The sequence below is a fragment of the Oncorhynchus gorbuscha genome, linkage group LG09, assembly GCF_021184085.1.
Source record: "Oncorhynchus gorbuscha isolate QuinsamMale2020 ecotype Even-year linkage group LG09, OgorEven_v1.0, whole genome shotgun sequence".
In the NCBI taxonomy this organism is placed as follows: Eukaryota; Metazoa; Chordata; class Actinopteri; order Salmoniformes; family Salmonidae; genus Oncorhynchus; species Oncorhynchus gorbuscha.
In genome coordinates, this window is record NC_060181.1 from 47,892,529 (window position 1) to 47,920,445 (window position 27,917).

The following is a 27,917-nucleotide window of genomic DNA, read 5'->3' on the forward strand; positions in this document are numbered from 1 at the left end:
GCACTGTCAATGCTGTCACAGACACCATAATATCACAGATACAATGATGAGACCTATTTCCATCTCTATAATACTCACACATATCGCAGGAGGTTGATGGCACCTTAATTGGGGAAGATGGTCATATGGTAATAACAGGAGCGGTAATGTATCAACAACATAAATCAATGACACTGGGCCAATTGTGTGCTGTCCTATGGGACTACTGATAATGGCTAGTTGTGATACAGTCCAGGATCAAACCAGGGTCTGTAGTGACGTCTCTAGTACTGAAATGCAGTGCCTTTGACTACTGCGCCACTCAGGAGCACTGTTTGATGCCATTCCATTCGCTCAGTTCCAGCAATTATTATGAGCCGTCCACCCATGAGCAGCCTCCACTGACACACACACACACACACACACACACACACACACACACACACACACACACACACACACACACACACACACACACACACACACACACACACACACACACACACACACACACACACACACACACACACACACACACACACACACACACACACTTGATGGGTATCATTATCAAGACATGCCCCACCCACCGCTCAGAGAAAACAACAATGCCAAAATACACTGCACCACCCAGCTTCTTATCTACAGGGCGAGGGCGATAGTGGCTGATTAGGTGTGTGCTTGTGTGTGTCTGCACATGTGTGTTTATGGGTGTCTCTGGGGTGGGCCCATCCTCACTGTAGACCGAACAAGAACTTCCTGTCAGGAGCTGTCAAACAGACAACTGGCCTGAGGGCAAGACAGCCTGTAGCATGGCATGAGCAGTGTCGCTTGGGTTGAATGAAGTCCATGAATATGTAATTCTTTGTGCAATTCATATCTATAGGCTACATTGAGGTTTTTCTTTCATTATTTGTATCTGGCGTTAGTGCGTAGCCTAAGCTTTAGGGCCTGATCCACTGAGGCAAAAAGGACAATGTCGGAGTTGAATTCAAAAAGAAAAAGTTGTAAAATGGAGAGTTGAAAATAAGTACAAGGGCCAGAACATTAGTCTAATAACTGGAAAAGGATGAGGATGTTGTGTGATGACTATGAAGCACTATACATTTTCCACATTCACAAGACAGGGACTTCAAAATGTCACTTCATGGGAACTGTACTGTTCAGATGGGTTACATGGAATACTAGCCTAACTGAACACTAACTGTAGTTCTATAACCTTTCACATAGCCTGATATAATACTAACTCCTTCAGAATTAAGCATTTCTTGCAGTAAAATGATACACCATATTTTGACTCGGGAACAGGACTGGAGAAATAGGATATATTTATTTGAGCATCTTGAGAGAATGAATGTGTGGTTAGGGACCATCTATTAAAAAGCGCCATCTTTATCAAAATCATGAAAGCTGATTTGATTTATGACATAAGTGTTTATTTTGTTTCTTGGTCACAGATACCTTAAACAAAGTAGGGGTGTGGATCAGAAAACCAGTCAGTATCTGGTGTGACCACCATTTGCCTCATGCAACACAACACATCTCCATTGCATAGTGTTGATCAGGCTGTTGATTGTGTCCTGAGGAATGTTGTCCCACTCTGCTTTAATGGCTGTGCGAATTTGCTGGATATTGGTGGGAACTGGAGCAAGCTGTCGTACATGTCTGAATTTATAAACAGAAACACAGGACTAAAAAGGTCTGTGTCATGCCCTGACCTTAGAGAGACGTTTTATTTCTCTATTTGTTAGGGTGTGATATGGGGTGGGCATTCTATGTTTTGTATTCTATGTTCTTTATTTCGATTATTTACATTTCCGTTTGGCAGGGTATGGTTCTCAATCAGGGACAGCTGTCTATCGTTGTCTCTGATTGGGAATCATACTTAGGCAGCCCTTTTTCCCACCTGTGATTGTGGGTAGTTGACTTTTGACAGAGGCACTATGGCCCTGTAAGCTTCTCGGTTGTTTCTTTGTTTGTTGTTTTGTTGGCAACATTTTAAATATGAAGGAAAATATACGCTCACCATGCTGCACTTTGGTCCACTTCTTTCGACGGCCGTGACAGCCTGTCAATAAAACATTCTGCCTGCCATCCATCTCTGACTGAAAAGCACATTTTCTATATTTGCGGGTTAGGGTCGGGTTCGGGCCTCAGATTTTCACTATATTACATATAGTTGGGTGGTTACGGATGGGTTAATAACAACTGCGGGCAGCTACGGGTGAACAAACAGCTGACCAGCGCATAGCTAACACACACACACACACACACACACACACACACACACACACACACACACACACACACACACACACACACACACACACACACACACACACACACACACACACACACACACACACACACACACACACACACACATGGACATAAGCACGGAAATATGCATGAACACAGACATACACACACACATAGGGGTTCACACAGTGTGTAACCTACAGGATGTACTGGGTATTTTCAGAATCTATTGTGGTCTGCAGACAGGGTGGAGGGCAAGAGGGCTGCAGCTTTGATTGCTGTTAGATGCAGTATTCACATTCTGAAAAACATTCATCACTATGAGTGTAGTGATGTGGCATTTAGCTAGCTGACATTTAATGTATTGAATATGAGTATGAATGAAATTCAAAGAAAGTCCAGTGGATTCTGATATTATTGACACCCTTGAAAAAGATGAGCAATAATGACTGAATAAAAAAATACAATTCAAATACTGTGGTGTATTGTATGCTTAAAAAAATGGGACATTTATATTATTTTACACTAATACAATTGCCCAGAAGGGAGAAGGAGATCTTGTTTTTTTCCTAAAAAGGTATGGGTACAAAATTATTGACACCCCTAAAGATTCTTATAAATAAAGTGGTCAAAAGTTTAGTATTTGGTCCCATATTCCTAGACTCTATAAACTTGTTGGATGCCTTTGCAGTTTATTTGGGTTGTGTTTCAAATTTTTATGGAACCAAAGTCAATTATTGGTAAATAATCCAAACAATTCAGATTGTATTTTCACATGCGCCGGATACAACAGGTGTTACAGTGAAATGCTTACTTACAAGCCCTTAACCAACAATGCCGTCTCAAGAAAATACTAATAATTAAAGAGCAGCAGTAAAATAACAATAGCGAAGCTATATACAGGGAGTACCAGTACAGAGTCAATCTGTGGCGGCAACCCGTGTCGAGGTAATTGAGGTAATATACATGGTGGTAGGTGGAGTTATTTAAGTGACTATGCATAGATGATAACAGAGAGTAGCAGCAGTGTAGAAGAGATTGGGTGGGGCAATGTAAATAGTCTGGGAAGGAATTTGATTAGATATTCAGGGGTCTTATGGCTTGGGGGTAGAAGTTGTTTAGAAGCCTCTTGGATCTAGACTTGGCGTTCCCGGTAACGCTTGCCGTGCGGTAACAGACAACAGTCTATGACTAGGGTGGCTGGAGTCTTGACAATTTTTAGGGTCTTCCCCTGACACGGCCTGGTATAGAGGTCCTGGATGGCAGGAAGCTTGGCCCCGGTGATGTACTGGGCTGTACACACTATCCTCTGTAGTGCCTTGCGGTCGGAGGCCGAGCAGTTGCCATACCAGGCAGTGATGCAACCCGTCAGGATGCTCCTGATGGTGCAGCTGTAAAACATTTTGAGGATCTGAGGACCAGATGCCAAATCTTTTCATTCTCCTGAGGGGAAATACATGTCATGCCCTCTTCACGACTGTCTTGGTGTGCTTGGACCATGTTCGTTTGTTGACGATGGGGACGAAAAGGAACAAGAAGCTCTCAACCTGCTCCACTACAGTCCCGTCGATGAGAATGGCGGTGTTCTCGGCCCTCGTTTTCCTGTAGTCCACAATCATCTCCTTTGTCTTGATCACGTTGAGGGAAAGGTAGTTACCCTGGCACCACACGGTCAGGTCTCTGACCTCCCCCCTATAGGCTGTCTCATTGTTGTAGGTGATCAGGCCAACCACTGTTGCGTTGTTGTCAAAATTAATAATGGAGTTGGAGTCATGCCTGGCTGTGCAGTGATGAGTGAACAGGGAGTACAGGAGAGGACTGAGCAGGCACATTTTAGGGGCCCCTGTGTTGAGGATCAATGTGGCGGATGTGTTGTTACCTACCCTTACCACCTGTGGGGGCCAGTCAGAAGTCCAGATTCCATATGCAGAGGGAGGAGTTTAGTCCCAGGGTCCTTAGCTTATTGATGAGCTTTGAGGCCACTATGGTGTTGAACTCTGAGCTGTAGTCAATGAATGGCATCCTCACATAGGTGTTCCTTTTGTCCAGGTGTGAAAGGGCATGTGTCATTTCGGAGTCACTTTTATTGTAAATAAGAATAAAATATTTTCTAATATTTCTAATATTTTCTAAATTATTGTGGATGCTACCATGATTACGGATAATCCTGAATGAATCGTGAATAATGATGAGTGAGAAAGTTACAGAGATCATACCCCAAAGACATTCTAACCTCTCACCAGAATCAGTAACAGGGCATCTTTGATCACTTTTACCCTTAACTTTTCAATATTACTTGTTAAACACAATCTCTTTCTCTGAGCAATTGTATTATAAAATAATATAACTTCCCAATTTCTTTGAGCATACAATATAGAACATTATTTTAATTATTTTACAGTCATTATTGCTCATTTTTATCAAGGGTGTCAATCATTTCAACCCCACTTTATGTCATATCAATAAGACGGTGGTTTGAGGAACTCGGTAAAAAATGGCTACAGCTGATGAGAAGCACCAGTATTCTGTGAAACCATAATATTTAAATAATACCAAAATAGCAACATTAGGGGAAATTTTTATTTTATTCTCCCAGTGACTGGAAACCATGTACAGTAAGAACAAATTCTAATACAGAAAACAAAGATATTCTGTCTGATATGTTGGACTGTTATTAGATACTGTACATACTGTAGAATCATATGATATTTAGCATGATTTTCTTTTTTAAAAAGGAGTGGTTGTTGATATACAAAAATTGTATCATGAAGCTTTTTGGCTTGCATGGTGTATTGGCTTGTCTGTATGGTACAGTATATAATGTAATATGGGACTTCTGTCTTTGTCTTCTGTGTTTGTGTCTAATGGCAGCACACATAAACCTTATCATGTCTATTTCATGTAACCTTACAACAGTATCACATGTTACAGTATAGAATGTAGAATATGGGACAAACTCTTCTCTGTCTGTCTCCATGGCAGCATACACAGACCACAACAGCTTATCGCCGCGGCACATCAAGAGTGACAGTGACGATGATGACCTGCCCAATGTCACCCTGGACAGTGTCATCGAGACCGGATCTACTGCTCTGTCTATAGCACGCGCCGTACAGGAGTAAGTACTAGTGTGTGTGTTGTGTGTTCTCTGTGTGTGCACGTTTATTTTGTGTGTCCTGTGTGTGTGCATTTGTGAGTGTGTGTGTTTAAGTATTATGTATCCTTCTGTATAGCCTTATACCACCCTATTAATGTTTCTAGTCCATCTGCGTATAATAAGATGAGTCAGGGCTTCCCCATCCATCCTAGCCCAGTCTTATAATCAGAATCAGGGTTTCAGTATGCTCTCCTCACCCCTAAACCTAGAAACCTCCAGACCCAGAACTCATACTTTAACCACCAGACTCAGCGCACACACACACACACACACACACACACACACACACACACACACACACACACACACACACACACACACACACACACACACACACACACACACACACACACACACACACACACACACACACACACACACACACACACACACACAAAAACAAACAAACAAACAAACAAACATTCCCTCACTTGGAATGCATCCCAAACAGAGTATGTGAGCGGAGTGGAGCTGGAGCGGAAAGAAGAGCAGGGTGTGCCTAATTTGAATGGAGCAAGGAGCGACATTCCCAAAGGCTGGATTGTCGGCCCTCACTCCAATTTCGCTCCAGTAGCGCTCACTACATGAGCTCAGGGCATGCCCAGACCAGCATGCATTTGTAGCCTAGGTGGGTAGATAGCTCGGTGTGTTATTGTAGCAAAGTATTTATAAACAAAAAATCTGTTCTCTTAAAAGTTTCATTCATTTTTGTTCCATTATCATATAGTCCATATTTGATTTTGGCCTAAATGATAATAGGCCTGGCATAGTCTCACTTTCAAGGAGCTTTTGTTTAGCATCCCCAGTGGCTCTGCAAGCGAAGAGAGGATGGCCTGCTCCGGGCACCATATCATGAGCCTGAAGCAAGACTAGCCAAACTTGTGTTTCTAAAGATGAATTCAAAGGCACTGTAGACTGAGCCTAATGAGGCATTTTTCATTTAATTTGTATTTAATTCTAAGTAAGTCACAGCCTGTACTCGCAATTTATAGAATGTAATGATTTAATACAACAAAATGTTGTTTAAGGGCTGAGAGCTTTATGTCCCTACCATCCTATTTTGTGGCACTTGCAAATCCTTCACGATGTATTTCTTTGTAGGCCTTGAAATAATCCATACAATATAGCCTAAATAATTCATTTTCATTCCTTATTAGGCTCCCTGTCTGTCTCCTGACCTATTTAGTGTTTATACCCTGTTTAGTATGACATGTAGCCTAGTTCATTCAATAGATTCCTGATATCTCCAGGAGTGATAAGTATCATTTCCTTTGTCTTTATCTGTTGTGGTCTAAAACTGTTGCTGCCTGTCTTCCCAGTGTCCTACTTGGTGTGTGAACTGCTGACCGCTCATAGTTTGCAGATAGTTGTTCACACATCAACCAGGATCAAGGGGCAGGACTTGTTTTGGTAATCAGTGGCTGTATTGGGAGGTGTGCTCTCCACCTCTGCTAGGCAATTAGCAATTATTGTTAGTTCTTCAGTCTCCCCTGGTTTCTCAGCAGCAGCTATAAGCAGCGGTCATGTCAGTGGTGGTTTTGTCGCAAGATTAAGACCATCGCTGAAACAAAGACGGTTCTGCCTGTCACACCTGCTCCCACTCTCCCTCTCTGGCACACCTGCTCCCACTCTCCCTCTCTGGCGCTCAAGGGCGCCAGGCTGCCTTACGCACACCTGTCACCATCATTATGTGCATCAGCGCTCATTGGACTCACCTGGACTCCTTCACATTTTGACTGTCTTCCCTATATCTGTCTGCTTCCTCTGTTTCATCCCCGTGTCAGCATTAATGTCGTTATGTTTTCATGTCCAGGCGCTGTCCTGTTCCATGTCCGTTGTTAAGTAAATGTTCACTCCCTGTACTTGCATCTCGTCTACCAGCGTCGATCCTTCCAGAATGCTGACACCATTAAAGGAAGCATCAGGGAGTAAGTTTTTTTTGTTTTGGTTGGTGACGTCGCGTCCGGGTGCCGTCATCGATGGAACCGGAGCTGCCTCAGCTAGTTCATCAGGCTCGAAAGATCTTCTTGCCATGGTTGGCTTGGCAGACGCCCACCCCACGTCATGCTTCAGCTGACTCATCAGGCTCCCAGGCCTCAGCCGGTTCTTCAGGCTCCCACGCCTCAGCCGGTTCGTCAGGCTCCCAGGCTTCAGCCGGTTCGTCAGATTTTCACGCCTCAGCCCAATCATCAGGCTCCCACGCCTCTGCCGGCTTGTCGGGCTTCTACGCCCCTGCCGGATTGTCCAGCGCTCATGCCTCGGCCGGCCCGTCAGGCTCGTTCAGGTGGGATGCCGGGTGGCGACCCTAGAGGGGGGGATACTGTCACGCCTGCTCCCGCTCTCCCTCTCTGGCGCTTGAAGGTGCCAGGTTGCCTTTCAGTGAGCACATCAGTGCTCATTGGAATCACCTGAACGCCTTCACGCTTTGAATGCCTTCCCTATATCTCTGTTTCCTCTGTTTCATTCCCGTGTCAGCATTAATTGTTATGTTTTCATATCCAGACCCTGTCCTTTCCTGTTCCATGTCCATTGTTAATTACATTTTCACTCCCTGTACTTGCTTCTCATCTCCCAGCATCAATCCTTACACTGCCGAGTTGTTCTGCTGAGTTGTTCAAGGAAGGAAAGAGAGGGAGGCTCCACACCACTCTCACTTGAGTATCTTACCTAGTTATTTACAGATTCTCATTTTGCTCTTTGTAGCTTCGTCAACTATGTGTTTTTTCTATACCTGATCGCACCTCTCCCTTTAGGCTTTACAGATGCTCCCCACCTCTTTGTGCAACACTTATAATTTAGTGTACCCTGCTCGCGCAACCCAAGTGGAATTTTAAGTCTCTGGCAGCATTTGGAACTGACAATCTGCTGTCAAGAACGTTGAGTTGTGAGGGTTCTCGTCCTCCTCTTCTGAGGAGGAGTAGTGAGAAGGATCGGAGGACCAATGCGCAGCGTGGTTAGTGTCCATAATGTTTTTTAATAAAGACAATAGAACACTCGAACAAAACAACAAATGATGATGTGAAAATACAAAACCGAAAACAGTACCGTGTGGACCAAAAACTCACACGGAAAATAAACACCCACAATCCAAAAGTGAAACCCAAGCTACCCAAGTATGATTCTCAATCAGGGACAACAACTCACACCCTGACCATACTGAAACAAAAGACAAAACAAAGGAACTAAGGTCAAAACGTGACAGTACCCCCCTCCCAAAGGTGCGGACTCCGGCCGCAAAACATGAACCTATAGGGGAGGGTCTGGGTGGGTGTCTGTCCGCGGTGGCGGCTCTGGCGCGGGACATGGACCCCACTCCACCTAATCTTTCTCCTCCTCCTTAACCGCTTCCGTGGCCTCTTAAGAGCCTGGTACTGGGGACCCTAGCCACGGTCCCGAATGGATGGGAGATTCCGGCAGCGCCGGAGTGAAGGAAGACTCCGGCAGCGCCTGGCTGACTGACGGCTCCGGCAGCGCCTGGCTGACTGACGGCTCCGGCAGCTCCTGGCTGACTGACAGCTCCGGCAGCTCAGGACAGACGGGAGGCTCTGGCAGCTCAGGACAGACGGGAGGCTCTGGCAGCTCAGGACAGACGGGAGACTCTGGCAGCTCAGGACAGACGGGAGACTCTGGCAGCTCAGGACAGACGGGAGACTCTGGCAGCTCCGGGCAGGAGGAAAGCTCTGGCAGCGCTGGACAGGCGGGAGCACCTGTAAGGAGAAGACGGAGAGACAGCCTGGTGCGGGGGGCTGCCACCGGAGGTGGCACCGGATAGACCGGACCATGAAGGCACACTGGAGGTCTTGAGCACCGAGCCTGCACAACCCTACCTGGCTGAATGCTCCCTGTAGCCAGGCCAGTGCGGCGGGGTGAAATAGCCCGCACTGGGCTGTGCTGGCAAACCGGGGACACCATGCATAGGGCTGGTGCCATGTACACCGGCCTGAAGAGACGCACTGGAGACCAGATGCGCTGAGCCGGCTTCATGGCACCTGGCTCGCTGCCCACTCTAGCCCGGCCGATACGAGGCGCTGCAATGTACCGCACCGGGCTATGCATGCGCACCGGGGACACCGTGCGCTCCACCGCATAACACGGTGCCTGCCTGGTCCCTCTCGCTCTCCGGTAGGCACGGAAAGTTGGCGCAGGTCTCCTACCTGACTTCCCCACGCTCCCCGTGTTCACCCCCAATACATTTTTGGGGCTGCTTCTCGGGCTTCCAGCCGCGCTGCCGTTCTGCCTCCTCATACCGCCGCCTCTCCGCTTTCGCTTCCTCCAGCTCTGCCTTGGTGCGGCGATATTCCCCAGCCTGAGCCCAGGGTCCTTTGCCATCCAGTTCTCCAGGTATCGCTGCCTCTCGTCACCACGCTGCTTGGTCCATTGGTGGTGGGTGCTTCTGTAAGGGTTCTCGTCCTCTTCTGAGGAGGAGTAGCAAGAAGGATCGGAGGACCAATGCGGAGCGTGGTAAGTGTCCATAATGTGTTTTAATAAAGACAATAGAACATTCGAACAAAACAACAAACGGTGACGTGAATATACAAAACCGAAAACAGTACCGCGTGGACCAAACACTCTCACGGAAAATAAACACCCACAACCCAAAAGTGAAACCCAAGCTACCCAAGTATGATTCTCAATCAGGGACAACAATTGACAGCTGCCTCTGATTGAGAACCATACCAGGCCAAACACAGAAATAGAAAATCATAGACAAACTAACATAGACAACCCACCCAACTCACACCCTGACCATACTGAAACAAAAGACAAAACAAAGGAACTAAGGTCAAAACGTGACAGTACCCCCCTCCCAAAGGTGCGGACTCCGGCCGCAAAACATGAACCTATAGGGGAGGGTCTGGGTGGGTGTCTGTCCGCGGTGGCGGCTCTGGCGCGGGACATGGACCCCACTCCACCTAATCTTTCTCCTCCTCCTTAACCGCTTCCGTGGCCTCTTAAGAGCCTCGTACTGGGGACCCTAGCCACGGTCCCGAATGGATGGGAGATTTCAGCAGCGCCGGAGTGAAGGAAGACTCCGGCAGCGCCTGGCTGACTGACGGCTCCGGCAGCGCCTGGCTGACTGACGGCTCCGGCAGCTCCTGGCTGACTGACAGCTCCGGCAGCTCAGGACAGACGGGAGGCTCTGGCAGCTCAGGACAGACGGGAGACTCTGGCAGCTCAGGACAGACGGGAGAATCTGGCAGCTCAGGACAGACGGGAGACTCTGGCAGCTCAGGACAGACTGGAGACTCTGGCAGCTCCGGGCAGGAGGAAAGCTCTGGCAGCGCTGGACAGGCGGGAGCACCTGTAAGGAGAAGACGGAGAGACAGCCTGGTGCGGGGGGCTGCCACCGGAGGTGGCACCGGATAGACCGGACCATGAAGGCACACTGGAGGTCTTGAGCACTGAGCCTGCACAACCCTACCTGGCTGAATGCTCCCTGTAGCCAGGCCAGTGCGGCGGGGTGAAATAGCCCGCACTGGGCTGTGCTGGCAAACCGGGGACACCATGCATAGGGCTGGTGCCATGTACACCGGCCTGAGGAGACGCACTGGATACCAGATGCGCTGAGCCGGCTTCATGGCACCTGGCTCGCTGCCCACTCTAGCCCGGCCGATACGAGGCGCTGCAATGTACCGCACCGGGCTATGCATGCGCACCGGGGACACCGTGCGCTCCACCGCATAACACGGTGCCTGCCTGGTCCCTCTCGCTCTCCGGTAGGCACGGAAAGTTGCCGCAGGTCTCCTACCTGACTTCCCCACGCTCCCCGTGTTCACCCCCAATACATTTTTGGGGCTGCCTCTCGGGCTTCCAGCCGCGCTGCCGTTCTGCCTCCTCATACCGCCGCCTCTCCGCTTTCGCTTCCTCCAGCTCTGCCTTGGTGCGGCGATATTCCCCAGCCTGAGCCCAGGGTCCTTTGCCATCCAGTTCTCCAGGTATCGCTGCCTCTCGTCACCACGCTGCTTGGTCCATTGGTGGTGGGTGCTTCTGTAAGGGTTCTCGTCCTCCTCTTCTGAGGAGGAGTAGCGAGAAGGATCGGAGGACCAATGCGGAGCGTGGTAAGTGTCCATAATGTGTTTTAATAAAAACAATAGAACATTCGAACAAAACAACAAACGGTGACGTGAATATACAAAACCGAAAACAGTACCGCGTGGACCAAACACTCTCACGGAAAACAAACACCCACAACCCAAAAGTGAAACCCAGGCTACCTAAGTATGATTCTCAATCAGGGACAACAATTGACAGCTGCCTCTGATTGAGAACCATACCAGGCCAAACACAGAAATATAAAATCATAGACAAACTAACACAGACAACCCACCCAACTCACGCCCTGACCATACTAAAACAAAAGACAAAACAAAGGAACTAAGGTCAGAACGTGACATGAGTTCATCTCAGCCTATGCAGCTGTCGTGTCTTTGGCTATGCCGAATTTAAGTGATATGACATGCTATTCTATAAAATAATTTCTCCATAATTAATATTACCTGATTGAGCTAATCATGTAAATATAATTAACTAGAGAGTCGGGGACCATTAAATAATATTTATAGAGCTGTTATCTTCCGAATAAACTCAATATCAGTCAATATTAATCATCATCTTAATTGAGTCTCATCTGAAAGTTGTAAATCTGCACAAACTCTGGCTAACAAGTTGAACCAGCAATGCAAATTTGGGTTTAATTATTTATTTACTAAATACCTAACTAATCACACAGAATTACACATACACATAATTAAATCATAACTTGATTACAAATTACGTCATAAAGGAAAACGTCCCTATCGGGCGGAACAGATATGACAGCTTGTTTCACAAAAGAAAAGGGGCTGGGTTTGAGTGAAAGAGCGGGAAGACTGAGTAACAAAGGAAGAATCTGTACTATCGTAAATACAGTATCTTATGCATTCTAAATTATCGCCTATTTGGAAAAGAAAAATGCAATAAATATTTACTCTGAGCTGCGCTTCGGTAGGTTGGTGGTAGATGGAAGGCCGTGTTGCCCAACCGAGTCCTTTGTTCTTTTGAAGAATGTCTCTGCTGGTAAATTGAAGATGTTGTAGTAACGTCGTTGTGTGGTAGACGGGATACTCTGTCTGGTCCTTCCTAATGCTCGTTTGCAGCAGCTGTTGCTAACTCAATGGCTAGGAGGTATCACTTCTGTACTGAATAAGAGTTCAAAGTTCATACCATTCGCAACCAAAGCTCACACTGATGTTGGCTTCGTTCTGTAGTTATTCTGACATCGGACCGTCGTCCTCATGTCTTCAGAACAGCAGGTTATATTGTCGTCAAGGGCATATATAGGAAGGGAGAGGAGGGCGTGTTTGAAAAGTTTTATAGCCCATGTCCCTTCACAGGGGTGGGCCACTGATTGAGCAGAGCCCTATCTTATGAAAACCAAAATCTCACATTTTAGAAGGTAAAATAACATTTCATCCCATCAAAAATAATTTCTTATTCAAACATTTAAATTGAACAACAATTCCATGTGAATCCGATAACTCTGATGTGTAGACTTTCCACTGTAGAGTTTATGTCATCTTATCATTGATGAGAATGTCTCAGATGACAACCAAACTGACATCATATCGTTAATTAACCTACCAGGTAAAACCATAAACCCATAAACACGGGCACCCTCATAGATATCAACCTAACCAGCCTGCCCTCCAAATACACCTCTGTTGTTTTCAACCAATATCTCAGCGATCACTGCCTCATTGCCTGCATCCGTAATGGGTCACTGTCAAATGCTCCCAAAAACACTTCGGCGAACAGGCCTTTCTAATCGACCTGGCCCGGGTATCCTGGAAGGGTACTGACCTCAAGGATTCTTGGTTATTCTTCAAAAGTGCTTTTATCACCATCTTAAATAAGAATGCCCCAATATAAAAAATGTCAACAAAGATCAGATGAAAGTAAAGGGGCTGAATAATTTTGCACGCCCAATTTTTCAGTTTTTGATTTGTTAAAAAAGTTTGAAATATCCAATAAATGTCGTTCCACTTCATGATTGTGTCCCACTTGTTGTTGATTCTTCACAAAATACTGAATACTTTCCGAATACTTTCGCAAGGCACTGTATATAGAACAAAACCTGTGCATTTCTAACTCCCCCTCATTTGCATTAATCTGAGGACACAGGATAGTATTTCAATAAGATACTTAATGGAAAATGTGAAACACTTTATTGAAAGAAGTTCATTATCCAGGTGTTATAAATACATGCATTATAATTATGATAATTGTGATATATTATAAACACAAGTTCAATCCGTACTTCAATGTAGATATGGTGTGCATTATAAAATGAGGAAGAAAGACGAGGTAGGGAGAGAGGTGTAGAAGATAGAAAGGAAAAGAGGTAAAATGTTATGCAGGTGAATGAGGACCCAAAAGCGACTTGGCGAAAACAGAGTTTTTAATCCAGTAAGAAACTTTACAAAACAAAAAGCATAATACTACTCGTAAAGACGAGAACAGACTGGAGACTTGATCGAGAACTGCAGGTTGCCTCGGGAAGGCACTTGAACCTAGCAGACTCAGACACCTGCTCACCACGCAGCATCTGAGGGAAACACGACACGACAGGGCAAAACATAGACACAGCACGGTGAATTATAGATGAGGATCCGACAGGGCAGGTACGGAAAACAAGGAGAGAAATAGGGACTCTAATCAGGGAAAAGGATCGGGAACAGGTGTGGGAAGACTAAATGATGATTAGGGGAATAGGAACAGCTGGGAGCAGGAACGGAACGATAGAGAGAAGAGAGAGCGAGAGAGTGAGAGAGGGAGGGGAGAGAGAGGGATAAAAAGAGGGAAAGAACCTAATAAGACCAGCAGAGGGAAACGAATAGAAGGGGAAGCACAGGGACAAGACATGATAATTAATGACAAAACATGACAGTACCCCCACTCACCGAGCGCCTCCTGGCGCACTCGAGGAGGAATCCTGGCGGCAACGGAGGAAATCATCAATGAGTGAACGGTCCAGCACGTCCCGAGACGGAACCCAACTCCTCTCCTCAGGACCGTAACCCTCCCAATCCACTAAGTATTGGTGACCCCGTCCCCGAGAACGCATGTCCATGATCTTATGTACCTTGTAAATAGGTGCGCTCTCGACAAGGACGGGAGGGGGAGGAGAAGACGAACGGGGTGCGAAGAAAGGGCTTGACACAGGAGACATGGAAGACAGGATGGACGCGACGAAGATGTCGCGGAAGAAGCAGTCGCACAGCGACAGGATTGACGACCTGGGAGACACGGAACGGACCAATGAACCGCGGAGTCAACTTACGAGAAGCTGTCGTAAGAGGAAGGTTGCGAGTGGAAAGCCACACTCTCTGGCCGCAACAATACCTTGGACTCTTAATCCTGCGTTTATTGGCGGCTCTCACAGTCTGTGCCCTGTAGCGGCAAAGTGCAGACCTCACCCTCCTCCAGGTGCGCTCACAACGTTGGACAAACGCTTGAGCGGAGGGAACGCTGGACTCGGCAAGCTGGGATGAGAACAGAGGAGGCTGGTAACCCAGACTACTCTGAAACGGAGATAACCCGGTAGCAGACGAAGGAAGCGAGTTGTGAGCGTATTCTGCCCAGGGGAGCTGTTCTGCCCAAGACGCAGGGTTTCTGAAAGAAAGGCTGCGTAGTATGCGACCAATCGTCTGATTGGCCCTCTCTGCTTGACCGTTAGACTGGGGATGAAACCCGGAAGAGAGACTGACGGACGCACCAATCAAACGACAGAACTCCCTCCAAAACTGTGACGTGAATTGCGGGCCTCTGTCTGAAACGGCGTCTAACGGGAGGCCATGAATTCTGAACACATTCTCGATAATGATTTGTGCCGTCTCCTTAGCGGAAGGAAGTTTAGCGAGGGGAATGAAATGTGCCGCCTTAGAGAACCTATCGACAACCGTAAGAATCACAGTCTTCCCCGCAGACAAAGGCAGACCGGTAATGAAGTCTAGGGCGATGTGAGACCATGGTCGAGAAGGAATGGGGAGCGGTCTGAGACGACCGGCAGGAGGAGAGTTACCCGACTTAGTCTGCGCGCAGTCCGAACAAGCAGCCACGAAACGGCGCGTGTCACGCTCCTGAGTCGGCCACCAAAATCGCTGGCGAATAGACGCAAGAGTGCCTCGAACACCGGGATGACCAGCTAACTTGGCAGAGTGAGCCCACTGAAGAACAGCCAGACGAGTGGAAACAGGAACGAAAAGGAGGTTACTAGGACAAGTGCGTGAGTGCTTGCTTAACCTGTCTTTCAATTCCCCAGACTGTCAACCCGACAACACGCCCATAAGGAAGAATCCCCTCGGGATCAGTAGAAGCCACAGAAGAACTAAACAGACGGGATAAGGCATCAGGCTTGGTGTTCTTGCTACCCGGACGGTAAGAAATCACAAACTCGAAACGAGCGAAAAACAACGCCCAACGAGCTTGACGGGCATTAAGTCGTTTGGCAGAACGGATGTACTCAAGGTTCTTATGGTCTGTCCAAACGACAAAAGGAACGGTCGCCCCCTCCAACCACTGTCGCCATTCGCCTAGGGCTAAGCGGATGGCGAGCAGTTCACGGTTACCCACATCATAGTTGCGCTCAGATGGCGACAGGCGATGAGAAAAATAAGCGCAAGGATGAACCTTATCGTCAGACTGGAAGCGCTGGGATAGAATGGCTCCCACGCCTACCTCTGAAGCGTCAACCTCGACAATGAATTGTCTAGTGACGTCAGGAGTAACGAGGATAGGAGCGGACGTAAAACGTTCTTTTAGAAGATCAAAAGCTCCCTGGGCGGAACCGGACCACTTAAAACACGTCTTGACAGAAGTAAGAGCTGTGAGAGGGGCAGCAACTTGACCGAAATTACGAATGAAACGCCGATAGAAATTAGCGAAACCTAAAAAGCGCTGCAACTCGACACGTGACCTTGGAACGGGCCAATCACTGACAGCTTGGACCTTAGCGGAATCCATCTGAATGCCTTCAGTGGAAATAACGGAACCGAGAAAAGTAACGGAGGAGACATGAAAAGAGCACTTCTCAGCCTTTACGTAGAGACAATTCTCTAAAAGGCGCTGTAGAACACGTCGAACGTGCTGAACATGAATCTCGAGTGACGGTGAAAAAATCAGGATATCGTCAAGATAGACAAAAACAAAGATGTTCAGCATGTCTCTCAGAACATCATTAACTAATGCCTGAAAAACAGCTGGCGCATTGGCGAGACCAAACGGCAGAACCCGGTACTCAAAATGCCCTAACGGAGTGTTAAACGCCATTTTCCACTCGTCCCCCTCTCTGATGCGCACAAGATGGTAAGCGTTACGAAGGTCCAACTTAGTAAAGCACCTGGCTCCCTGCAGAATCTCGAAGGCTGATGACATAAGGGGAAGCGGATAACGATTCTTAACCGTTATGTCATTCAGCCCTCGATAATCCACGCAGGGGCGCAGAGTACCGTCCTTCTTCTTAACAAAAAAGAACCCCGCCCCGGCCGGAGAGGAAGAAGGCACTATGGTACCGGCGTCAAGAGACACAGATAAATAATCCTCGAGAGCCTTACGTTCGGGAGCCGACAGAGAGTATAGTCTACCCCGAGGAGGAGTGGTCCCCGGAAGGAGATCAATACTACAATCATACGACCGGTGAGGAGGAAGGGAGTTGGCTCGGGACCGACTGAAGACCGTGCGCAGATCATGATATTCCTCCGGCACTCCTGTCAAATCGCCAGGTTCCTCCTGAGAAGTGGGGACAGAAGAAATGGGAGGGATGGCAGACATTAAGCACTTCACATGACAAGATACGTTCCAGGATAGGATAGAATTACAAGACCAATTAATAGAAGGATTATGACATACTAGCCAGGGATGACCCAAAACAACAGGTGTGAAAGGTGAACGAAAAATCAAAAAAGAAATAGTCTCACTGTGGTTACCAGATACTGTGAGAGTTAAAGGTAGTGTCTCAAATCTGATACTGGGAAGATGACTACCATCTAAGGCAAACATGGGCGTAGGCTTGTCTAACTGTCTGAAAGGAATGTTATGTTTCCGAACCCATGCTTCGTCCATGAAACAACCCTCAGCCCCAGAGTCAATCAAGGCACTGCATGTAGCACCCGAACCGGTCCAGCGTAGATGGACCGACATAGTAGTACAGGATCTAGATGAAGAGACCTGAGTAGTAGCGCTCACCAGTAGCCCTCCGCTTACTGATGGGCTCTGGCCTCTTACTGGACATGAATTAACAAAATGTCCATCAAATCCGCAATAGAGGCACAGGCGGTTGGTGATCCTCCGTTCCCTCTCCTTAGTCGAGATGCGAATCCCTCCCAGCTGCATGGGCTCAGTCTCAGAGCCAGAGGAGGGAGATGGTTGCGATGCGGAGCAGGGAAACACCGTTGATGCGAGCTCTCTTCCACGAGCCTGGTGACGAAGATCTACCCGTCGTTCTATGCGGATGGCGAGAGCAATCAAAGAGTCCACACTGGAAGGAACCTCCCGAGAGAGAATCTCATCTTTGACCACTGTGTGGAGTCCCTCCAGAAAACGAGCGAGCAGCGCCGGCTCGTTCCAGTCACTAGAGGCAGCAAGAGTACGAAACTCTATAGAGTAATCCGTTATGGATCGATCACCTTGGCATAGGGAAGCCAGGGCCCTAGAAGCCTCCCCACCAAAAACTGAACGGTCAAAAACCCGAATCATCTCCTCTTTAAAGTTCTGGTAATTGTTAGAACAATCAGCCCTTGCCTCCCAGATAGCTGTGCCCCACTCTCGGGCCCGGCCAGTAAGGAGTGAAATGACGTAAGCAACCCGAGCTCTCTCTCTAGAGTATGTGTTGGGTTGGAGAGAGAACACAATCTCACACTGGGTGAGAAAGGAGCGGCACTCAGTGGGCTGCCCGGAGTAGCAAGGTGGGTTATTAACCCTAGGTTCTGGAGGCTCGGCAGGCCAGGAAGTAACAGGTGGCACGAGACGAAGACTCTGGAACTGTCCAGAGAGGTCGGAAACCTGAGCGGCCAGGTTCTCCACGGCATGGCGAGCAGCAGACAATTCCTGCTCGTGTCTGCCGAGCATGGCTCCTTGGATCTCGACGGCAGTGTTACGAGCGTCTGTAGTCGCTGGGTCCATTCCTTGGTCGGATCCTTCTGTTATGCAGGTGAATGAGGACCCAAAAGCGACTTGGCGAAAACAGAGTTTTTAATCCAGTAAGAAACTTTACAAAACAAAAAGCATAATACTACTCGTAAAGACGAGAACAGACTGGAGACTTGATCGAGAACTGCAGGTTGCCTCGGGAAGGCACTTGAACCTAGCAGACTCAGACACCTGCTCACCACGCAGCATCTGAGGGAAACACGACACGACAGGGCAAAACATAGACACAGCACGGTGAATTATAGATGAGGATCCGACAGGGCAGGTACGGAAAACAAGGAGAGAAATAGGGACTCTAATCAGGGAAAAGGATCGGGAACAGGTGTGGGAAGACTAAATGATGATTAGGGGAATAGGAACAGCTGGGAGCAGGAACGGAACGATAGAGAGAAGAGAGAGCGAGAGAGTGAGAGAGTGAGAGAGGGAGGGGGAGAGAGAGGGATAAAAAGAGGGAAAGAACCTAATAAGACCAGCAGAGGGAAACGAATAGAAGGGGAAGCACAGGGACAAGACATGATAATTAATGACAAAACATGACATAAAAACAGAAGCAGACAGCATATGATTAATTCATTACAGTGCTACCCTAATATTCTCTCAGTTCATCACAATTGCGATGTCTCCTAACCACCCTTGGGCCCTCAGTTGGTCCAACGGTTATTTTAAACTGTCTGGGAAACCCCATTCCTGTAGCGGAACCCCTCGCCAACAGCCAGTGAAATTGCAGGGCGTCAAATTCAAATAACAGAAATCTCATGAATCAAATTTCTCAAACATACAAGTATTAGACACCATTTGATGACACCACTAACCTTTGATGATCTTCATCACTCATAGGACTTTTCTGAATGTGTTAGTTGCTGTCATTTTTGGAGTACAGTAGGCTTCTCAATTTTCCTTTAGGTAGTTCATATACACTGAGTATACCAAACATTAGGAACACCTTCCTAATATTGAGTTGCAGCCCTCCCTTTTACCCTCAGAACAGCCTCAATTTGTTGGGGCATGGACTCCACAATGTGTCGAAAGCCATCCACAGGGATGCTGGCCGATGTTAACTCCAAAGCTTCCCACAGTTGTGTAAAGTTGGCTGGATGTCCTTTGGGTGGTGGACCATTATAGATACACATGGGAAACTTGATAGAGCAGCATTGCAGTTGTTGACACAAACCAGTGCACCTGGCACCTACTACCATACCACGTTCAAAGGCACTTCAATATTTTGTCTTGTCCATTCACCCTCTGAATGGCATACATCCACAATCCATGTCTCAATTGTCTCAGGGCTTAAAAATAATTATGTAACCTGTCTCCTCCCCTTCATCTACACTGATTGAAATTGATTTAGCAAATTACATAAATAAGGTATCATAGCTTTCACCTGGATTCACCCGGTCAGTCTATGTCATGGAAAAAGCAGGCACTCTTAATGTTTAGTATACTCAGTGTACTTCATTTTGAGTGGGTTAACCTCTTGGTCCTATCTGGCACGCAGGCGTCCCATCTAGAGATCTGGAAATGCAAATGCGCTACGCTAAATGCTAATAGTATTAGTTAAAACTCAAACGTTCATTAAAATACACATGCAGGGTATTGAATTAAAGCTACACTCGTTGTGAATTCAGGCAACAAGTCAGATTTTTAAAATGCTTTTCGGCGAAAGCATGAGAAGATATTATCTGATAGCATGTAACACCCCAAAAAACCCGCAGGGGACGTAAACAAAATAATTAGCATAGTCGTCGCTACACAAACCGCACAAATAAAATATAAAACATTCATTACCTTTGACCATCTTCTTTGTTGGCACTTCTAGATGTCCCATAATCACTATTGGGTCTTTTTTTCAATTAAATCGGTCCATATATAGCCTAGATATCGATCTATGAAGACTGTGTGATAAACAATTTTTTTTGTTTTTTTTCATTCATTTTTTTAAATTAAAAAAGTTGACGATAAACTTTCACAAAACACTTCGAAATACTTTTGTAATGCAACTTTAGGTATTAGTACACGTTAATAAGCGATAAAATTCATCAGGAGGCGATGTAAATTCTATAGGTGTCCGTCTGGAAAAAGATGTCCGGAGAGCTCTCGACCAAAACATCCGGTCGGAGACCGGAGGGAATCGGTTCCCTTGTGTCGGTTTGACCAAGAATCAAAGCCAAATCAAATGACAAGACTCTAGACATCGTGTGGAAGCTGTAGGCACTGTAACCTCGGCCTCATTTAATCCGGTTCACTTTGAACAATTCCTGGAAGTAGCGCTATTTATTTCCATTTTCAGTGATCAGATATTCCTGCACTTTTCGATGAAACGCACGTTCTGTTATTGTCACAGCTGTGATTTAACCAGTTTTATAAACGTCTGAGTGTTTTCTATCCACACATACTAATCATATGCATATACTATATTCCTGGCATGAGCAGCAGGGTGCTGAAATGTTGCGCAATTTTTAACAGAATGTTCGAAAAAGTAGGGGGTAGGACTAACAGGTTAATCAGTTTTGGCTGAGTATGTGTTGACTATGTTTATGTACTGTACAGTTTATATATTGTACAGTATGTTTGCCAATAGTCTGAACCTTAATTGTGTCAATAGTTGTGCTGTTGTTTGCTACACTGAGTCTCCTCTTTGCTCAGAAGAAGTGTACATTTGGGGGAGAAAGAAAGAGGGGGAGGAACTAAAGTGAGAAATAGAGAGAGTGGAAGTTAGTTAGAGCTTCTGTGGCTGAGAGAGAATGAGAAGGGAGGGTGCAGAGAGAGCAGGGGACAGAAAGAGAGAGAGAGAGAGAGAGGGAGAAATAGAGAGAGGAGAGCTGGAGTTCAGTCTCATATCTGACCCATGCGCTCATTTCCTGTTCAGCCCCACGGCCCCAGCATGGCAGCTAGCCAAGAGCAACAGGTGATCCTTGTGTGTGTGTGTGTGTGTGTGTGTGTGTGTGTGTGTGTGTGTGTGTGTGTGTGTGTGTGTGTGTGTGTGTGTGTGTGTGTGTGTGTGTGTGTGTGTGTGTGTGTGTGCGTGTGTATGTGTGTGTGTGAGCTTGTGGGTGGATCAGCAAGACAGGAAGTGGGAGGCGGGTGGTTGAGACAGTTCACCGGAGGGCCTCTCTGGCCAAGCTTCCTCGCTCCTCCACCTTCCAAAAACACCTACCCCGGTCCCCAGCAGCCACAACTGCTGCTCCCCTCTCTCTTCTGTCCTCTTCTCATTTCCAACCTCGAAAGAGCCCTGTTATGCACCCCTACAGAAAAAAACAGATAACGCTGTGACTGCTCTTCTTGTTCCTTTTCTCCTTCCTCTTCCTAGCCCCCAAATAGACCTTGGCTGCTCCTCGTTCTCCCCCCAGTGTACTACTAATTTGAAACGAAATGTTATACCAGTTATATTGATACAATATAAACAACCCAACAGAAATTATGTTCATTGAACTGCATGGACAAAATAGATATGACATTGGCTTTTGATGATTGATAAATCAATGGGAATGGTAAAAATAACAGTCTTACCTCATCCAGTTTCCTGTGGCTTGTAGTGGTTTCTACCAAGGTGCTAGAGCACCATCTAAAGGCCATTGAAATTCTTTCACAATATCTCAGATTGAACATGTAATAAAATGTGAAATTTGATCTTGAATCTATTTCCTTGAATTTCTAGTGAACAACTTGGAGCTTGGGGGATGTAGAAATATGTTATACGTTACATAATTACATTACATAAAAGTACAATGCTATTGTAGTGTAAGTGTACATAACATAGCCTACAAGAGAAAGAAGAGCTTGAAGGGAAAAAATCAAAATATTATTTTGGTGATTTTCATACTTCAAAATATGTTTAAGTCCACATTGTCCACCAAATGTTGAGTATAGACTCCCTTTTGTATTATAAGGAATTTTATTATACAATAATGACACCATTGATGGAATTACAATAGTCAATGCATACACAGTCTCATGTTAGGTTTTGTCCATTAAGAATGGATCATACAGTTGTTGATATCCAAACGAATAATATAAATAAAAGATGCTGAAAATGCTAAATATGCTAAATTGTAATAAGCAACCTCTTCCTCTCCTGTTGCAGTTCCATGTCACCATTCAGTATTGAGAGCATACGGCGCCCCCAGAGGTCAGAGTCGCCAGACTCCAAGAAGAGACGCATCCACAGGTGTGACTTTGAGGGCTGCAATAAGGTCTACACCAAGAGCTCCCATCTAAAAGCACACCGGAGGACGCACACAGGTCAGTGTGTGTGTGTGTGTGTGTGTGTGTGTGTGTGTGTGTGTGTGTGTGTGTGTGTGTGTGTGTGTGTGTGTGTGTGTGTGTGTGTGTGTGTGTGTGTGTGTGTGTGTGTGTGTGTGTGTGTGTGTGTGTGTGTGTGTGTGTGTGTGTGGCTTCACCAACTCATTACAGTTGTCTTTATCAATTAAAGTATGTCTCACTATCTTCCTGAATCAAATTATTTCCCTCGCTCTAATAAGCATGGAAAGTGAATACACGTGTAAGGTTCTTCACAAGCAACAAGATCTCACGGTCTGACTGCAGTATTTGACGTTTATCGATAAAATTTGAATTTGACCGTTAAATTTAGGCATTAGTTCTGAATAGTTAAGGTAGGGATACGGTTTGGTATAGGGTTAAAACTAAAATATAAAAATGAGTGCCTAGCACTGGGATTGAAACTGTGATTCTCTGAGCTGGAGCTTATACCCATCTACCATTGACACGGCAGCACAAACTCTATTCACACACTTACACTGTTACTCTCACACACACACACATACTCATACACACACACACGTTGACCCCACACATACATACACAAACCATCACACATGCACAAACACATTTAACTATACACAATGCTGCTACCTATTGTTATTCTATAATTTCACCAAAAAAATCTTAACTTGGTTCAATAACTGAAGCATAGATTGGTAACATTTTTATTAATTTGGCACACAGAAACTAGATGCCATGAGTAACTTGGTCAAAAAGAATTGCACAGATTGTCCTAGAAGACTTAAGTGAGACTGCTGTTATAAGTGGTCTTACTTACACCCTCATATTTGTCGCCCCGTTTGACCTAGAGACTCTTTCCTCATGATGAACAAATTTGTCTCAAGTACCCATAAATCGGTCATGATAGATTTTGGAAATTTTGGAAAAGCTTTGAAAAACGTCTTCTGACATTTTCAATGATAGTCTGATGCTGGAAAAAAAACATATTCTGGCTTAATACCCCTGATATATTGTGGATAAAGAGAATACAGAGGGTGTTATTTAATGGAAGCTTCTTTAACGTAATCCAGGTGTAATCAGACATTCCCCAGGGCAGCTGTCTAGGCCTCTCACTTTTTTAGATCTATACTAATTACCTGCCACTGGGTAAAGCCAGTGTGTCTATGTATGCAGATGACTCAACACTATACATGTAAGCTTCTACAGAGAGAGAAATCACTGCAAAACTTAAACTTATTAAGGCTAGGGGGCACTATTTTCACGTCCGGATGAAAAGTTTGCCCAAAGTAAACGGCCTGCTACATATAATCGATAGATTTGGATAGAAAACACTCTAAAGTTTCTAAAACTGTTCAAATTTTGTCTGTGAGTATAACTTCTTGAGTGTAGGGGGCAGTATTTTGTTTTTGGCTAAAAACGTACCCATTTCAAACTGCCTATTTCTCAGGCCCAGAAACTAGAATAGATATATAATTGTCAGATTATGATAGAAAACACTCTAAAGTTTCTAAAACTGTCAGAATATTGAGTATAACATAACTGATATTGCAGGCGAAAACCTAAGGAAAATCCAACAAGGAAGTGCTGTTTTTCCTGAAAGTTATCTGTTCCATTGGATGCCATGCCTCCATTTAAAGGAATATCAACCAGATTCCTTTTCCTATGGCTTCCTAAAGCTGTGAACAGTCTTTAGACATAGTTTTAGGCTTTTATTTTGAAGAATGAGCGAGAAAGAACCCATCGCGTCAGTGGATGGCTGAGTTTTTATAGAAATCTGACACGCCAGGTGGATTAACAAGCTAAGCTGTGTTTTACTATATTGCACTAGTGATTTCATGAAAATTAAATATTTTTAGTAATTTAATTTGAATTTGGCGCTCTGTAATTGAGTGGATATTGATGAAAATTATCCCGATAACGGGATGGGTGCGTCAAGAAAATAACAGAACCTATTTAGCAGGCAAAACCCCGAGAACAAACCATCCAGGAAAATGTTTTTTGAAGTCACTCTCATTTAAATTGTCTTTCTAGATTTCTAAGGCACTTGCTTGCAGTTCCTATCACTTCCACAGTCTTTAAAAATTGGTTGATGTTTTCCTTTGAGAAATGAAGAAGTAGCCATTTCCTATCTGGGTGGATAGCCAAGTGTACTGTTGTGGTTGGGGCACACAACCTGAAAGCTCGCTCCACTTTAATTTTGTTTGGTATTATTTAGTCTTATAATTTATCGATTCCAGGTCGAATAAATTGGTCAAACTAAGTAGAGAATCAATCTTCAGGATGTTATTTTCATATATATCCAATAACGTTCCAACCGGAGCATTCATTTTCGTCTGCAGTCAAATGGAACGGAGGTGATATCAACAGACAATTGCGCAACCAGGAAATGGCAGTCTGCTAGGACAGTGACTCATTCCCCTCCCATTCGGTCAAAATTCACACTAGGATGTTCATTCCACGTTCTACTGAATGCTGACATCTAGTGGAAGGCGTAGGAAGTGCTAACAGATCCATATATTGTTTGGAAGTGAATAGGCGATGACTTAAAATTTGACCCGCCTTCAGACTTTCCACTTCCTGTTTGGAAGATTGCCTGCCCTATGAGTTCTGTTATACTCACAGACATAATTCAAACAGTTTTAGAAACTTCAGAGTGTTTTCTATCCAATAGTAATAATAATATGCATATATTAGCAATCTAGAACAGAGTAGGATGCAGTTCACTATGGGCACGCAATTCATCCAAAGTGAAATTGCTGCCCCCTATCCCTAACAGGTTTTAATTAAACAATGCTACTTTATTAAATGTTTAAATGCCCTACATTACTCATTTCATATGCTTATACTGTACTCTATTCCATCTACTGCATCTTGCCTATGCCGTTCGGCCATCGTTCATCCATATATTTATATGTACATATTCTTATTCATTCCTGTGTACAAAGTAGTTGTTGTGAATTTGTTACATTACTTGTTAGATATTTCTGCACGGTCGGAATTAGAAGCACAAGCATTTCGCTAAACTCTGATTAACATCTGCTAACATTGTGTATGTGACCCATACAATTTGATTTGATTTGATGGGAGGAATGGGAGTAAACATGACGGCCCCGAGGATGAGGAGCAGGACTGTCCGGGCAAAGATGGAAATCATGATGATGTTGGGATCCTGAATGTCCACCACCGGAACCCAACACCTCTCCCCAACATTGGGTCCGTACCCCTCCCAGTCCACCAGGTACTGGAGCCAACCCCCATGACATCGGGAGTCCAGTAGGGATCTGACGATATAGGTGGAATGTCCTTTCGACGTCCAGGGGAGCGGATCGGTGTTGTGGGGGACAGAATCAGCCAGGGGACCAGGAATCACTGGCCTGAAAAGGGAGACATGAAAAGATGAGATGTGGTTGTCACTGAGAAGCTGTAACCTATACGTCACCTTGTTGACCCTCTGGTGAACCGTGAATGGCCCTACAAACCGGAGGCTCAGCTTCTTACAAGACAGGTGGAGTTAGAGTTTCCTGGTAGAGAGACAGACACGATCCCAAGGATGGAAAATGGGAGTCTCACTTCAGTGGCAGTCTGCGTCCTCCTTCTGACTGTGGATGGGGCGCTGGAGTCGCTCCACAATTCTTCTCCATGCCTAAACCACTAATACACCGCAGGAGCTTCGGTCTGGCACAGCCATGTCCGGCTGAAAACCCAGAACACATTGGAAGGGAGTCAGCCCGGTCGAGGAGTGACATAATGAATTCTGGGCGTACTCTTTCCATGGAAGGAATTGGGCACACTCTCCCTGATGAAACTGGCACTACTCTGCCTTGACAAACAGTTAGTTAACCAGGAGGCATTCCAGTACTACACGGACATGAGCGATGTGACCCTCCAAGGTAGCCTAGTAGACCAGGATGTCATCGATATACACGACCTCCTGGCATCCAAGCATCTCCCTGAACACATTGTTGACGAATGCCGGGAACACTGACAGAGAATTGGCTAAGCCAAATGGCATCTCCAAGTACTTGTAGTGACCAGACATCGTCCTAAAAGCTGTCTTCCATTCATCCTCCTTCCAGATGAGATTGTATGCACTCCGCAAGTCCAATTTGGTAAAGAACTGGGCCCTGCGGAGCTATTCGATGGCTGCCGACACAAATGGGAGAGGGTAACGGTACTTGGAGGTGATCTCATTGAGAGCTCTGTAATCAATACACGGGCGTAACCCTCCATCTTTCTTGACAACGAAGAAGAAGCCTGCAGAAGCAGGAGAGGTGGACTTCCGGATGAAACCTTGTTGGGTTGGAGCGCCTCATGGATGTACTCCTCCATGACCTTGGTTTCAGCCACTGACAGAGGGTAGATGCGTGTGCGCAGGGGTGCAGAGCCTGCCAGCAGGTCGATGGCACTGTCCCAGGGGCGATGAAGAGGGAGACAGGTTGCGCGCATATTGGAAAATATCTCCCGCAGGTTCTGGTATCCCTCCAGGATGTTGGGCTGTAGGGCAACCACAGTACTCTCAAACGAAGTGGAACCACAAGGGATGGGAAAGAAGGTCCTCAAGCATTCGGGTGCCCAGTCCGGGATTTTCATCCTCGACCATGAGACGGTGGACTTATGACGTTGAAGCCACGGGAGGCTGAGTATGATCTAGTGAGCTGGTGCACTGGTGATGAGCTCCCGAGTGGTGCAACGGTCTAAGGCAATGTATCTCAGTGCTAGAGGCATCACTATAGGCGCTGGTTCGATTCCAGGCTGTTTCACAACCGCCATGATTGGGAGTCCCATGGAGGGGCGCACAATTGGTCCGGTGTAGTCTGGGTTATGGTTTGGCCGGGGTAGGCCGTCATTGTAAATACTATTTTGTTCTTAATTAACTGACTTGCTTAGTAAAATAAAAGGGAATGTTCTCCTGATGGATGGACTCCACGGTGAGGGTGAGTGCTTTGGTGATGTTGGTGATGGTCCCGGAACCTCGTGAATGATTATCGAGGGCTTGAACAGGGAAAGAATAGGAGAGCGGTTATGAGGTGATGTTAAGATGAAGTTCCCTGCGGCACTGGCACGCTGTAGAAACAGTACATGAGGGACAATCAACTAC

The 27,917-nt window shown here is 46.0% G+C and overlaps 1 protein-coding gene across 1 annotated transcript in view; it reads left to right on the forward strand.

Moving 5' to 3' along the window:
• Window positions 1–27,917, forward strand: part of LOC124043722 (Krueppel-like factor 12) — a 161,182-nt gene that overhangs the window by 121,032 nt on the left and 12,233 nt on the right. Inside the window, exons 4-5 of the mRNA XM_046362620.1 lie at window positions 5,221–5,356; window positions 22,662–22,819. Coding sequence (XP_046218576.1) covers window positions 5,221–5,356; window positions 22,662–22,819 — 294 coding nt within the window. The remainder of the gene's footprint in view (window positions 1–5,220; window positions 5,357–22,661; window positions 22,820–27,917) is intronic.